Source organism: Thunnus albacares, chromosome 15, assembly GCF_914725855.1.
Source record: "Thunnus albacares chromosome 15, fThuAlb1.1, whole genome shotgun sequence".
Lineage (NCBI taxonomy): Eukaryota > Metazoa > Chordata > Actinopteri > Scombriformes > Scombridae > Thunnus > Thunnus albacares.
The window spans coordinates 18,184,738-18,197,854 of NC_058120.1; the positions used below are offsets into that span (position 1 = coordinate 18,184,738).

The 13,117-nt window shown below is 38.6% G+C and overlaps 1 protein-coding gene across 1 annotated transcript in view; it reads left to right on the forward strand.

The window, feature by feature from the left end:
* The first annotated feature begins 2,538 nt into the window (after nt 1-2,538).
* The window catches only part of dph6 (diphthamine biosynthesis 6), a 59,985-nt gene continuing 49,406 nt past the window's right edge, over nt 2,539-13,117 (forward strand). The window contains exons 1-3 of the mRNA XM_044375759.1: nt 2,539-2,737; nt 3,225-3,316; nt 5,384-5,568. Coding sequence (XP_044231694.1) covers nt 2,715-2,737; nt 3,225-3,316; nt 5,384-5,568 — 300 coding nt within the window. The 5' untranslated portion in view covers nt 2,539-2,714. The remainder of the gene's footprint in view (nt 2,738-3,224; nt 3,317-5,383; nt 5,569-13,117) is intronic.

Here is a 13,117-nt window from a genome sequence, read left to right on the forward strand (position 1 = left end):
GTGTGTGTTATCTATGATTTTGAAAACTTTAAAAGCTGATTAAAGATAATAAGGGAACCATTTAATCCACTGTACAATGTGAATTTTACATTTTCCATTGCATTTGTAATCATTTAAAAAGTTGCCTACATTTAATTATATTTTTATTTGCCATATTTTATAAAATTCATACAGACATGAACATGATTTACATTTTCAAGTGGACAATATTTATCTTAATACAATTGTATTGGAAAACAATGTTATACCATATCAATATGTAATGAATTTACAAAAAACTCCCAATTACAACAAACAGAAGGTACAACCTTGTGTCTTTTTGAGTTTATTTCATCCCCTATTCTTTTGTGCAAATAATAATAATTTTAAAACAATATTGTTTTCTGCAGATGGTGTCCTCTCATTGTTGCATTATTGTTGAAACACCCACAATCCTCTACTCTTATTCACAAAGAAGTATGCATGTATCACATATAGCTGCTTTGTTATGTTGTTGAAGGGACTACAACTGTGTATGTGTGTTTGTATTCTGGCCACTCAGAGTGCAACCTTGGCTGGCCTGTTCTGACACTCAATTTATCGTCTTGTGATTTGAGGCCTTAGGTTCTCATTACACCCAAAGTTTTTGTGTCCTTGTGTGACAAAAATTAGTTTGTGTGTCTGTGTAAATCACCTGTCATATGCACATGCTCCTTTAAGAAAAGGCCAAGGGTGTCATTTGATTCCTGCTGCCTTGCTTTCATATTTATGCTTCTCATATTCACATCCATTGGCTCTGTCTCAGTTGGGCTATCCATCAACACTTTTTATCCCCATCGCACCAACAATACGGATATAAAATCCTATTTTGCGTCAGCAAAATGCTACCACAAATAAAACCAGAACCACATGCCTCTTTATTTGTCTGGGTAATAAACTACATAAATTAAAAACTGATAAGTGACAAAATTTGCATTAGTCATATCCTATGGGTCCGGGCTTTAATGGAAATTACCAGAGGCAGTGAGGCTGTATTATAAAGTATAACCCACAAAATTGGACAACATAGGTGATATATTAATGAGTTTACAAAACTGAAGGACAACCAGACCCAAGGGGATGTGTCCTGCTCTCTCCAAGACAAAGCCGTTTTTCAAATAAGCATGTCAAAGAAACGAGTCATGACGACTATATCTCTCATCCTGTCAAATGAAATTTTCCACAATTTTTGAAATATCCATTTTGAAAATGTATTTGTATTTTTTGTTTGTTGTCATGGTCTCCATATTGTATTTCTATTCACCTGCCCAAGGACTGAAAATGAATATCACCTGTCTAGTAATACTGCATCTCTAATACATCAGACTTCTGGGAAGTTTATAGTTTTAGTGTAGCCACATGGTTCATGTTAAATAAATTAAATACTTAAATACTATAAATAAAGTAAGAAAGGAATGGGGTAAGAAAGAAAAGTTAATACATGTTTTATATTATCACATTGCATCACACATGTGCACAAATATAAACAGGAGCAGGCTTTTCCTTGTATTACTTGGATTTATTTTATACAGCAATTTTGTGAATACATATTCACTTATTAGGAAAAGTGATCCCTGTTCTCCATCTGTACTGTCTGCACCACAACACAAATGATGCTCATCTGCAGGATGTAGATTTTACCATACTGTATATTCAGAATGATAAAGCAAAAACAAAAACAAAAAAGGGAACCTAGTTAAAAGCAAAGGGATGAAGAGATGTCGCTCTCAATTTTGTACACTCAAAACAAAATCAGTTGCCTTTGGCCTGCTTAGGGGTAGAAGGTGAGGGAAGCACACAAAAGCAGTGCAATTATTCTGCTCTGGCACAACAACAGAGAGCAAAAAGAGCATCAAAGGCTTTCCTCTGAGCAAAATAGGGCTCCCTCAGAGGAAAACTGCAACCTGTGTGTGAATACCAGTGCACGGACTTTTGGTCCTCTCTCGAGAGACGAGAGGTAAAAAGATGTGTGTCAGTGTCAGTATTAGAGTTACAGTTCATAGCCACATTGACTACATTAGTGTATGCACTGGCAGTACTGTAACTGGCAGTTTTCCAAATTTGCTTTGAATATGGTAAGTTTATGAGAGCTATTTAGTTTTTACAACATGTCTTCATGTAGGTGTTTATGCATAGCAACACACAGCTGCTCTTGTATGCGTGTAAAAGAGAGATAAAGATTTGTATTTCCTATTTTTATTTTTTATTTTATTCCTGATTAAATTATTATAATTTCTATCATTATTATATATTTATTTACTCAATTTACTTGCTTGATTTACTCTCTTTTTTCAATATTTGTTTTTCTTTAAGTCAGTTATACTATATGGTGATGTACAAACAATTTGTCTTTTTTTCTTGAAAAAAATCTTAATTATTACACTTACATTGTAAACCTTGTACAATGTGCTTTTATCGTGGTAATGCCAATTAAGATACATTTTGAGCTCATTTTGAATTTAAGCAGATGGACAGATTTTCTATCAGGCATATTAACGGGCATCTTGGTATATAAATGGGGTCCTTTAGCAACCCGGAAGCGTAGCTCTCACGTGCTATTGTGTACATGCCATCCATGGTACATGCACCGGTTGCTATGCACAGTTGTTGCTTACCTCTACGAGCTGATATCACATTGTACAAAACTACAGCGAAAACCTTTGCAGTCAGTAGAGTTTTGAGCAAAATATAAGAAGATGAAAGTGGTGGCGTTGATAAGGTAACCGCATCTTCTTGCTTCAGCGGTCTCACAGCTCTGTCACTGATGTTTTATGCTAGCATGGCAGAAACTAAATCACAAACTCAAACTGTCACTTAACCAGATAACGTGTTTATATGAAATGAAAGGTGGTATAATTCATTGATAACTTAACAACTTAACTTAGCTGGTAGCAATAATATACCATGTCACAAAGGTGCTATATAAATAAAGTTTGATGGATTCATTCATTTAGAAGTGTAAGTAATCGACTATGGGGGTACTGGAAAGCAATGCAAAAGTAACATGCAGTGGCTAGTACGGTAAAGACTGATTAGAAAAGAGCATCGTCAGTCACAGGTAACGACGAGCAGCGAAAAACAGCTTCTTCATCACTGAATATTAATTCAGATCACCCCAGTACACCCCTGATAATGTATAAGTATGCATCTTAATGATTCAAAAACACAGCTGTACATGTGTGCCTATTTCTCATGCTGTGTTCCAGTGGGGGCAAAGACAGCTGCTACAACATGATGCAGTGTGTTGCTGCTGGGCACCGGATCGTAGCTCTGGCCAATCTCCGTCCTGCTCACAAAGGTGAGGAAGATGTGCTGCTGGTGTTTAGATATGCTCTACAGGGGCCAGTAGGGCTACATGGGTCAGACAGCTGCACTTCCACAGACCAAGAAACTAAGAACTGTACATAAATAAAGTGCTGCAGAACTTGATGTACTGTAAATCCCATAGGAGTGAAGGTCCTTGGTGTTTGTAGCATGATAGCAGATGTTTACTTTGGCTCAAAACATGACATATGTAAAAAATACAATAATATTGTAACTGCTGAGTTATATTTTTTCTCATGTTGTAATAGACACTGTTCTTGGTGCTGGGTATATGGAACTCCTTATGGGCCAAAAGTAAATAAATTATGAAAACACAATGAAATAAATGTATGAATAAATACAAAAAAAGTCTAAATTAAATAATAAACAGTGAAACCATTTCTTTCACCTTTTTTCCCCCCAGGGACGCTTTCATGTCTTTATGTTACTTTTCATGACTGTTTGTCGTCACCAATCACATACTCTCATACTCTGTTGGTCCAGTTTTATTTCATTTTTTTTTATTCAGATTTATTTTAGATCATGCTTATGTGTCTTTGTATATTCCCTTTTTTTATATCTTGTCTCAGTGCCTTTTTAGATCTTATGTAAAGCACTTTGAACTGCCTTGTTGTATAAAGGGAAATAAACTTGCCTTACCTTAACACAGTGGAAACTGCTTATAGTGATCACAGTGATCATCCACTGATATGGATTAAAAAGCTTGGGACAGAATCATTCCTATACAAATACTGTTTAAATAATTTGCTTTTAGTGATCAAATAGTCCGATTAAGGGGTCCATTTTTTTCATACATGACAACATATGGACAAAATTTTAAAACTACAGTAATTGTATTTTTTTTTTTTTTTTACTTCCATGATACATGTATGATATGTACTTAGCGGCTGCGGCACCATTATTGCCATTCGATAACCCAAACTACCAGAAATGAGCCAACAAGATGCAGCAGCGAAACAACAAACATTTGAAACAGCTGTAATGTATTTTGAAACAGTCAATAAAGTTCAGTAAATAGCGAAGCTGTCCGTTTCATTACTTTATATTCATGTAATAAAGAAAAAGAAAAAAAATTGGTTTTAATAATCATCCGCTTCTGGTAATCAATTTGACCCGCACAGATGTGATCACTATAAGTGGTTTCCACTGTACAATTTTGTATAATGACTTTAAAGGTGCAATATACGTCAGTCAGCCCCACTCGATGTCAGCAAACAACTATTTGCTATGTATAGATACAGTGGAGTAATGGTGTCCTGAGCAGAGAATGAAGTCACACTTCCTCTGTGTGTGTTGTAATCCGAGCCTCTCTGTTTTGGTAGCCAGTCTGTGTCTGCCAGCAGCCATTTTCAACATGGCAGCCAGGTCACAAAGTTTCTCATATTACAGCAAAATAGTATACTAAAATATGTTTCTGAAAAAATTTGAGGCAAGAAATAGGTAATGCAGTAACAGATTCATGACCCATATTTGATCAGCACTGCCTGGTTTGATCTGAGTTTCATGAGCTGTTGTCATGCTGGTGCTATATTGTGACATCTAGTGGGGCTGAATGTCGTGTATTGCACCTTTAAATGATTGATTGGCATTATATGTATTTATTCAAGTTATTATTTCATTGAGTCTCATATCTTAATTTTATAGTGAGCCACCTGTATCACCATACTCAAGTTACTATTTACTATTTAATTCTTAAACAACTGAGGAGCACCTTCAAAGGCAGTAGTTTAGTTTAAGCTGTTCGATGGGGTGTAACAGGACTAATTGAACAAAACACCTACAATGAGCTGTATCCCTCTGATAGTGGGGACATACCTACTCTCAAATACTGAAATCTCGACTGTAGTATTTATAATAAATGCATATTTAATGGTTTGAATTGCCCTTTGTGCAGTATTTTGTTTACATCTGAATTGCTTATGGATATTTTGTTTTTCTGGACTATGGAACAATTAATTGAACACCACATTCTGTCAGTAAGCTCATCATTAATGGTTTGTCATCAGACACTGGATTGATCATATTCTCCTCCATGCCTCAGATGAGTTGGACAGTTACATGTACCAAACAGTGGGCCACCAGGCCATAGAGCTGTACTCTGAAGCCATGGATCTGCCTCTGTACAGACGCACCATCCAGGGCTCCAGCCTGGACACCAGCAGAGACTACAGTGAGACAGAGGGGGATGAGGTGGAGGACCTGTATCAGCTGCTGCACCTCGTCAAGGTAGGCCTCTCTGTCCCCGCCATTAGAGAAAGCAGGGATTTTTTTTTGCCATAGCACAAAATCAGTGGTTGCTCAAGAGAATGGGAGCTGTTGAAAGACCTTAATACATGTTGAGCCCACCCCTCTTATCTTATTTTACTACTGTATTTTTTCATAATACATTGTATTTCTATCACTAATAGTTACTAATGCATTGAAAACTAGAATATTCTATTGCTGTGTGTATCTATAGCATGATTCCAGTTAGAAGTACATTCAGCTGAAGTTACTGTACAGAACAGTACACATCGATGTGACATTAATGCTAACCCTGCTGTGTTCTGTCAGATGGTTTAAAGTTGCATTAAGAAATTCTTGCTATAGTGCAGACAATCAAATCCAAAACTATATCCTTTCTTTACTGTACTCGGCTGTGTTTTCCCACCTCATGTGGCTTTGCAGTACAAGCATTTTGCTGCATATGTGACTGAAAATTAGAATTAGTTGGGTGCACCGGTGTGAGTGACTCTGACATGAGATTGATTTGACGCTGCCAAATTTGTTTTTCTTATGAGCAAAGAGCAGCATTCAGATAAGTGTTGTAAGCTTGTCATTTTTAGCAGGCGTTGACCGCTTTTCGCCAGTTAAAGTGACAGATGTCACCAGGTCATATCAGCTGTTGCTAATTAATGATAATTCCATGAGTAACTTGATGACAGGACAAAATTAAACTTGTTGTCGGGTTTGTGTGTTATTTGCAGCCTGTAACTGTGCTCGACCAAAGATCATTTGTAATGGAAGAAACACCACTGTACGATTGCAGGAGGGTTGACTGTTTTTATAGTTTCCATAATACTAATGTGATGTAATGAGTGATACGTTTTCTCTAGTAAAACAATCTAGCAAACACGGTCATGTCAATATTCTCCCTGTTAAACTCTCATTCATTTAACATTTATAAGCTTATCTTGACTTTTCAAGTTTCTGTGGCTAACGCTGGCAAAGAGTTGACTAACACCCAGAAGAAATAATATAAATATATCCAATATTCACACATGCTTTAGCCTTTGCTTAGTCCGATGTCCCCTTAGGAAATTTTGGGGTCTCTCAGGCTAGCTTAATGTTCCAGCTACTTCAGACATTTTTTTGTTTGCCATTTTGTGCTGGACAGGTACAGTACAAATGATTCCTCTTTAAATATGTGTTACAACAAATTCAGTTACACAAAATCACAGATCAAACTAAATAGAGTACTTACTTAAGTGCTATTTGATTGCGACACTAATTAGAATACATAAGAATATGTTTAAATGATAATACCCTAAAACTCTTCCAACAGTAATTGTACATCTTTCCTAAATTTTAAATATTTCTCTGGCATCATTATGTTGTTGATTACATCTAAAGAGTAAATATGTATAGGTCTAGTTTTATATATTTTGTATAAATGTGTATAATTTCTGATTTTACTTATGTACATGTTAAAAAATATAGCAATGTAAAACATAAAATATATGCACACAGTATTTAACAAACATATACATCCACAAATATACATATACATATGTATACGTGTATACATTTAGTTACAGGAAGACAGTTGATTGAAGACCCCCATGAAACCAGCAAAATGAACTAATTACATTAATTAATAAAGGATCTGACCATCAATCTGGAATTAATCATATAAATAATTGTATTTTCACACATGATGTAAGAGGCTTTAAACATTAATTAAATTGAGAGTGCGTCTCATTCAGAATAGTTTTATAATACACCATAATTATGTGAGCTCACTATTATAATGCTTCATTGAATATATACAAAACTAGTCATCGTTTTGACGCCACCACTGACATACGCTTGACTGCTTTTTAGGAACAAGCTCTCAGAGCACTACTAAATTTCTCATCTTGGCTAAGGTTCATGACATATGTCACACTGTTGAGATGTTTTACAAGTCACTCTCTGTGGATTCAGAGTCACTTAGTAGCCCATCAGCACTGTCTCAAAGAGAGCTTGCTTGTCTCGTTTCATCCGGCCTGCTGTACAGTAACAGTCCTTAGCACCTATTGTAAAGTGCACCCAAGCTGCACCAGAGATTAAAAAGCCATGTTTGTGCTTTTAGTCTGTTCTATTTAGTATGTCTTGATTTTACTTTCAAAGTGGAGTACATTTTCTTTTCATCTTACTTGGGGAAAATAGTGTGCCTGTTGTATCAGTTAATCAAAGTTTTATGTGTGAAGTTGAAGCGAGGTGCCCTTCAACAACTGGCTTCACAGGAAAAATTTCATTCTTTTTTTTATCTCACTTGACAGAAGATCAGATGCAAAAATTAATCACTGAATTAATATTTCATCAAATACCACTTTTGCCAGGACGTTGAGAAAATATTAATTTGATGTCAAATTATGTATGAGACCTTGTTGGTCTGATGTGGTGCAGGGTGTCTGACTGACAGGTTTGACACAGCTGCATGTGTGCTTGACACACTGCTGGCGATGCCGGTCCACCTGCCCGCCTGCAGCCATGAGGAAGCTACCTGGATGCGCACTTCAACCGTAGCAACAGTTCTCCCTGCTGCGCAAAGAGGGTGTGGGATTGACCCAGTGAAGGACTTTTTCCCCTCTGCAACCCCACACAACCTTCCCATTTTAGCTGGCAGCATCAAAATTTAACAGCTTCTTATGGGATGGTGGATAAGAGTTTGTTGTTGAGATGGGAGTTGGTTTGACGTGGTGTAAATGAGAGAGAAAAGGTGCTGGGTTCTTCCTGTAGGTCTGTGTGGAGATATGTTCATCTGAAGCTGAGGGCTGCTCCAGGGCCCCTGCATGTCCACATACCGCCTGAGTGGCAAGGGCCAGTCAGCTCGCCTCGGGGCATTTTGCACCCTCTGCCTGACTTTCTTTGTCGTCTTCTGTATAAATCGGTGGCTTTACACATGCAGCTACATGTGATTTTTTAAAGCTTTTGTTTGTGTGTTCTCTTGTGTCTATGCACACATTCACACAGTCCAATTTCTGGGTTTTGGGTTTTGATGAGTATTCACAGTTAAATAGTGGACATCACTCTTGTACGTGATGAAATATACCATCTCTCCCTGTGGTCAGGGCTCTAATTGCAAAGGCCTGCTAATTTCCCATTTCCAAGCCTTCTCTGGTCTGACCTCACCAGTCAGACGGGCCATAGATCATGGCAGTTGGACTCCCATGGGGCCCTCGCGGGTCGAGCAGACCTCCAGTCGTCTCTCCGTTTACCCCTCTCACCGTCATCAACAGACCTGCACCATAAACAACAGGCTTCCTCTCTCTCTCTCTCTCACTGAGTGATGTCAACCATAAGAATACAACTTTCTTATCTCAAATTTCAAGTTACTGCTCTCTGAAGTTGCTTTTTTGGCATCTTCGCTAATCGTTAGGTTTACTAAGCCGCACCATTTGTTACGCATTGTAAAAAAGTAGGAAAACTCATGCAGATCATTCCATTCCCCTTATTTAGAAACTCACACGATCCTGTAATAGCATCTCAAATCTCCTTTTAAAAAGTCACGGCTTATAGTCACATTTGGTTATCTTCAACACATATGACTTGTTTTCTATTTCATATTTCTAAAAAAAAAATGTTTTTCTTTCAACATAAAGTTTGTGCTGTTGTTGATTAGTGAAGGAAATGATAGAGAGGCTAGAATGAGAGGGAAAAAAAAACAACACTTTTGATAATGAGCTGTTAAATCACCTTTACTGGAAAAGAACAGTTTTAGCACGAAAAAAAAGTGTTCTGTTTGGAAAGTGTGATATTTTGAAAGATTCTTTCTAGCAGTTTGAATTAATTAGAAGTTACAAGATTATATTTGGCAAATGACACTTGAGCATAGATGAAAGATTTTTTTTTTTCCCTCAGATCCGGAGTTGATGAGTTTAAGTGGATATTCTTCCCTCCTCTTTGCAGTGCTGGAAACACACTTTTAGCATGAGCCAACAGTGCCATCTATGGATCATTCCCGGAAGCTGACAAACCAGAGATAACTCTCTCCACTTTGGCCTCACGGAGAATGTTTGGAGTCATTCAAAAGATTAAAAGGAAGAGATCATATTCTTCAGAGCCATTGTTGACAGAGGAAAAAAAAAATCCCAATTATAATAGAAAAAAAAAAAAAGAGCCGTCCATCCCCTGGCAGTAGTGATAATGGCACAAGGACAATGTGGCCCTATCCTCGGCCCCTTTGCTCTCATCGCTGGCTGTGTATGGTAGTGTGTCTTTGAAGTATGTAACCTGATAGACATGCAAGCCACAGCCTACCCCATCCCATCCAGCTAGGTGCTGATCTTTGAACCCACTCTTTGAGGGGAAGAAATAACAGTTTTGTCAGCAGCAGGGGGGACCTTTCACTTTTGGACATCTATGGCTGCAAGGGTATATTTTTGATAGAGTAGATGACATCCTTTTGTCCTCTGCCAGGCTTCAAACGCAAGTTAGAATATAATTATTATAAGGAATAACTCTGTGTAAGTATATTACATTTGATTTTTTAGCTTCTTTGTGTGGATTTCAAAAAAAAAAAAAAATCTTCCTGCTGTGTACATACTGTAGGATGTGTGTCCATACTTCATGTGTGTGGTTGGTCTGCTCTCCTCTGCTGTGATCTGCTGTGATGTGTGATACAGATCAGCAGTGTCAGTCACCCCTGGCTGTAACGCCAGTCCCCCCGAAGGGCTGCAAAACCCCTCATATTAGTCATATCCCATCCCTCAAGTCCTTTATCCTTCTCTCTGTGCTCTGTGACCTGACACAGTGGCTCTTTATGCCCCGTGACCCTGCTCGTGTGTGTGAGTGTGTGTGTGCGCGCATGCACGCTCGTGTGTTCAAGGTCAGGTCAAAACAGGCCTCTGTTACATGATAACAGGTCTATCTCTCTTCTCCTTACCTGCTTCTCTTTTGGCCCCTGTTTGCCTTCTTTCAGCACGCTACAGTAGGAAAAAAGTGCTCGCTGCTCTCATCTGTGTACACTCTTTTTCTCTTTGACCAACCAAATGAATCGATGTAGCGTGCATGTAGCAGTTAGATATTGTTAGCAGTTTTCATTTTTACAAGATGTTCCTGTGATATTATTAATCGTCATTTCAATTTGGACACAATTTTTTAAGATGAATGTCTGCAGAGAGAACATTTTTTAAAAACTCAGATGCACAAATGGAAGTGAGTTTTGGGAAGATGCAGAGCCAACTGGAGCGTCAGTCACTCGATGTAGTAATAGATAATATATAACAAGATAGTGACTCTATTGCAGTAACTCTGCAACCGTTGAGTTGATGAATAAAGACAAAGACATTTAAGCTCATTAGAGTGATGAGGAACAATAGATGATATCTATGCACATGTTCCTTTCTGCCAGCTCTAATTAGCAGCACTGTGACATCTCTGTCGTACCGAGACCCAGCTTTGAGAACGATGGAAATGTTACTTTCAAATCTAATTTCCTATCCTGTAATGCGTTCGACTTTTTAGAAACATGGTGTTTTTTTAAAGTTCTTTTCATTTTTGGATAACTGATATCGCGGGTCAGTTAACACTCAGCTTCCTCCCTCCCTTTTTCTTATCAAGCCGGTATTTTTTTTTTCCTCTCAAGATGTCTGGGAAAATGTCTTGGAGAGGTGCGCTGAGACCTTTGGCCTTTGTAGATGAAACAATCCCCTCTGTTGGTGTGTGTTAAAACACCTTGTTTTTAGTGAGATAATCCTTTTTTTAAACTCACACACACTCTTCCCCCATTCCCTGATTCTCTTGACCTTTATTACATACACACACACACACGCACTCCCCTCCCCATCCTCAACCTCTAACGCCGCTCCATTATCGACATCAGCAGACAAGAGTGGGGCCCACTGAGATCGCAGAGACAGTCTGTCCACAAGTCCAAACATTCTTTTTCATTCCTCCCTCTCCCTCGTTCCTTCTTTCTTTCTTCTCCTGGCATCTTTGTCTCTGTTGTATTGTCGTTGCACTTTCATCCGGACCTTTCAGAAGCCTGGCACTGCATTGTTGGGAGCGCCCTTATGGAGGTGTATCCTGCTGCGAGGAAAGGAGGGAGAAGGGACCGAGGGAGAGGAGAAAGGAAGGAGCAGAGAAGAGAGGAGGAGTAGGGCAGGCTGGCTGGCTGGCTGGCTGGCTGGTAGGCAGGCAGGCGGAGGAATCTCCAGTTGAACCAGGAGCTCTGTGGTATTGATTAGGGAGCTGAGGTGTTGGAAGACAAGTCGTTTGGAGGGGTGTGAACTATGAAGTGGGGTGGGAGGGTGTGCAAAATCAAACACGAAGCCCTTCTCTGATTACCGGCATGGTGCCGCATTAGACGTACATTGGGGGCTCAACAGGAAAATGGATTTCTTTAAAAAGCAGCTTAATACATAAATCATGACCTCTGGGGTCACAGCGAGGGTTTAGGAGATCAGATCAATAACAAAGCTAATGCAAGCTTGTTTGTGGTGCAGAGAGACCTCCAAATGGTGTTATTGGAAATAGCTTACAAGCAGTCTAAAACTGATGGATAATCACTTTGTAGAAAGTTTTTTTTGTTACATTTTCAGTGCAAGTTTTGAGTACCATACTCGAGGATACATTTCAGCGTAAGCTAGTACAGATTCCTTCAAACAGCTGTCTTTCTGTTTCGCCTTTTCTATGTGATAGCCATTGTTATCTTTTCCTTTGGTCTGAGACCGCTTGTATTTATGTTCGTCGGCACTGTGGCAGTGGGGTTGAGATTGCAGGCTTGTTTTGCACATGAGGAAGGATAGCATTAGCGCTGAGATAATGGCGCTGTGTATTGTTCGCTGGCCGTGTGGAAGTGGTGGGACAGGATCTATTAGATGCAGGCCCATTTCCCTCCAACTGACGCTAACAGTCCCCACAAACATTAGATAAAGAGCCTAGCCTCAAGCCTTTGTAATTTGTTTGTATTTTTCTGCTTAATGTACTTTGCTCAATCTTGTTTAGCGATGATGGAAGCTGATAGCCTTATCTCGCCTTGCCAAGGGCATGAGCCACTACCACTGCTTGGTTGAACATTGTTCCAATGAAGAACGTGTGTGTGTGTGTGTTTATGGTATTTTTTCAGATTTTATTTTGATAGTGGATGAATTGTCGATGTATCTAGAGGTTATTTGCATTTGGAACTGTTGGCTAATGGTCTATGATGCACTGATGTACACCATTAACTTTCATGGGGAGTGTATTGCTATAATTTCTCTCTTTTGTTTGACAGTTCATATTAAAAAATAAGGGAAATCTGTGATCATTTTCTAGTCTTGGCTGACCAAATTTGATTTCTTTTCTCATTTTTGTCTTTGTGTGTTGTGTCACTTTTTCTTCAAAATGCCTTTGGATGTCGTCCCTTTCAAAACATCTCCTACTTTTGATCATCAGAAATCTATTGTTACATCTTCATTGTCACCCTCAATGAAAATATATTTTTGCCACTGTCTGCTTTCTTCTGAAAGTCACATTTTTAAGCTCCTCTTAAAATATGAAGTTACTTTACTTTGCTTCCAAGTGTTCCGAGTGTAGATTCTAGCCAGTC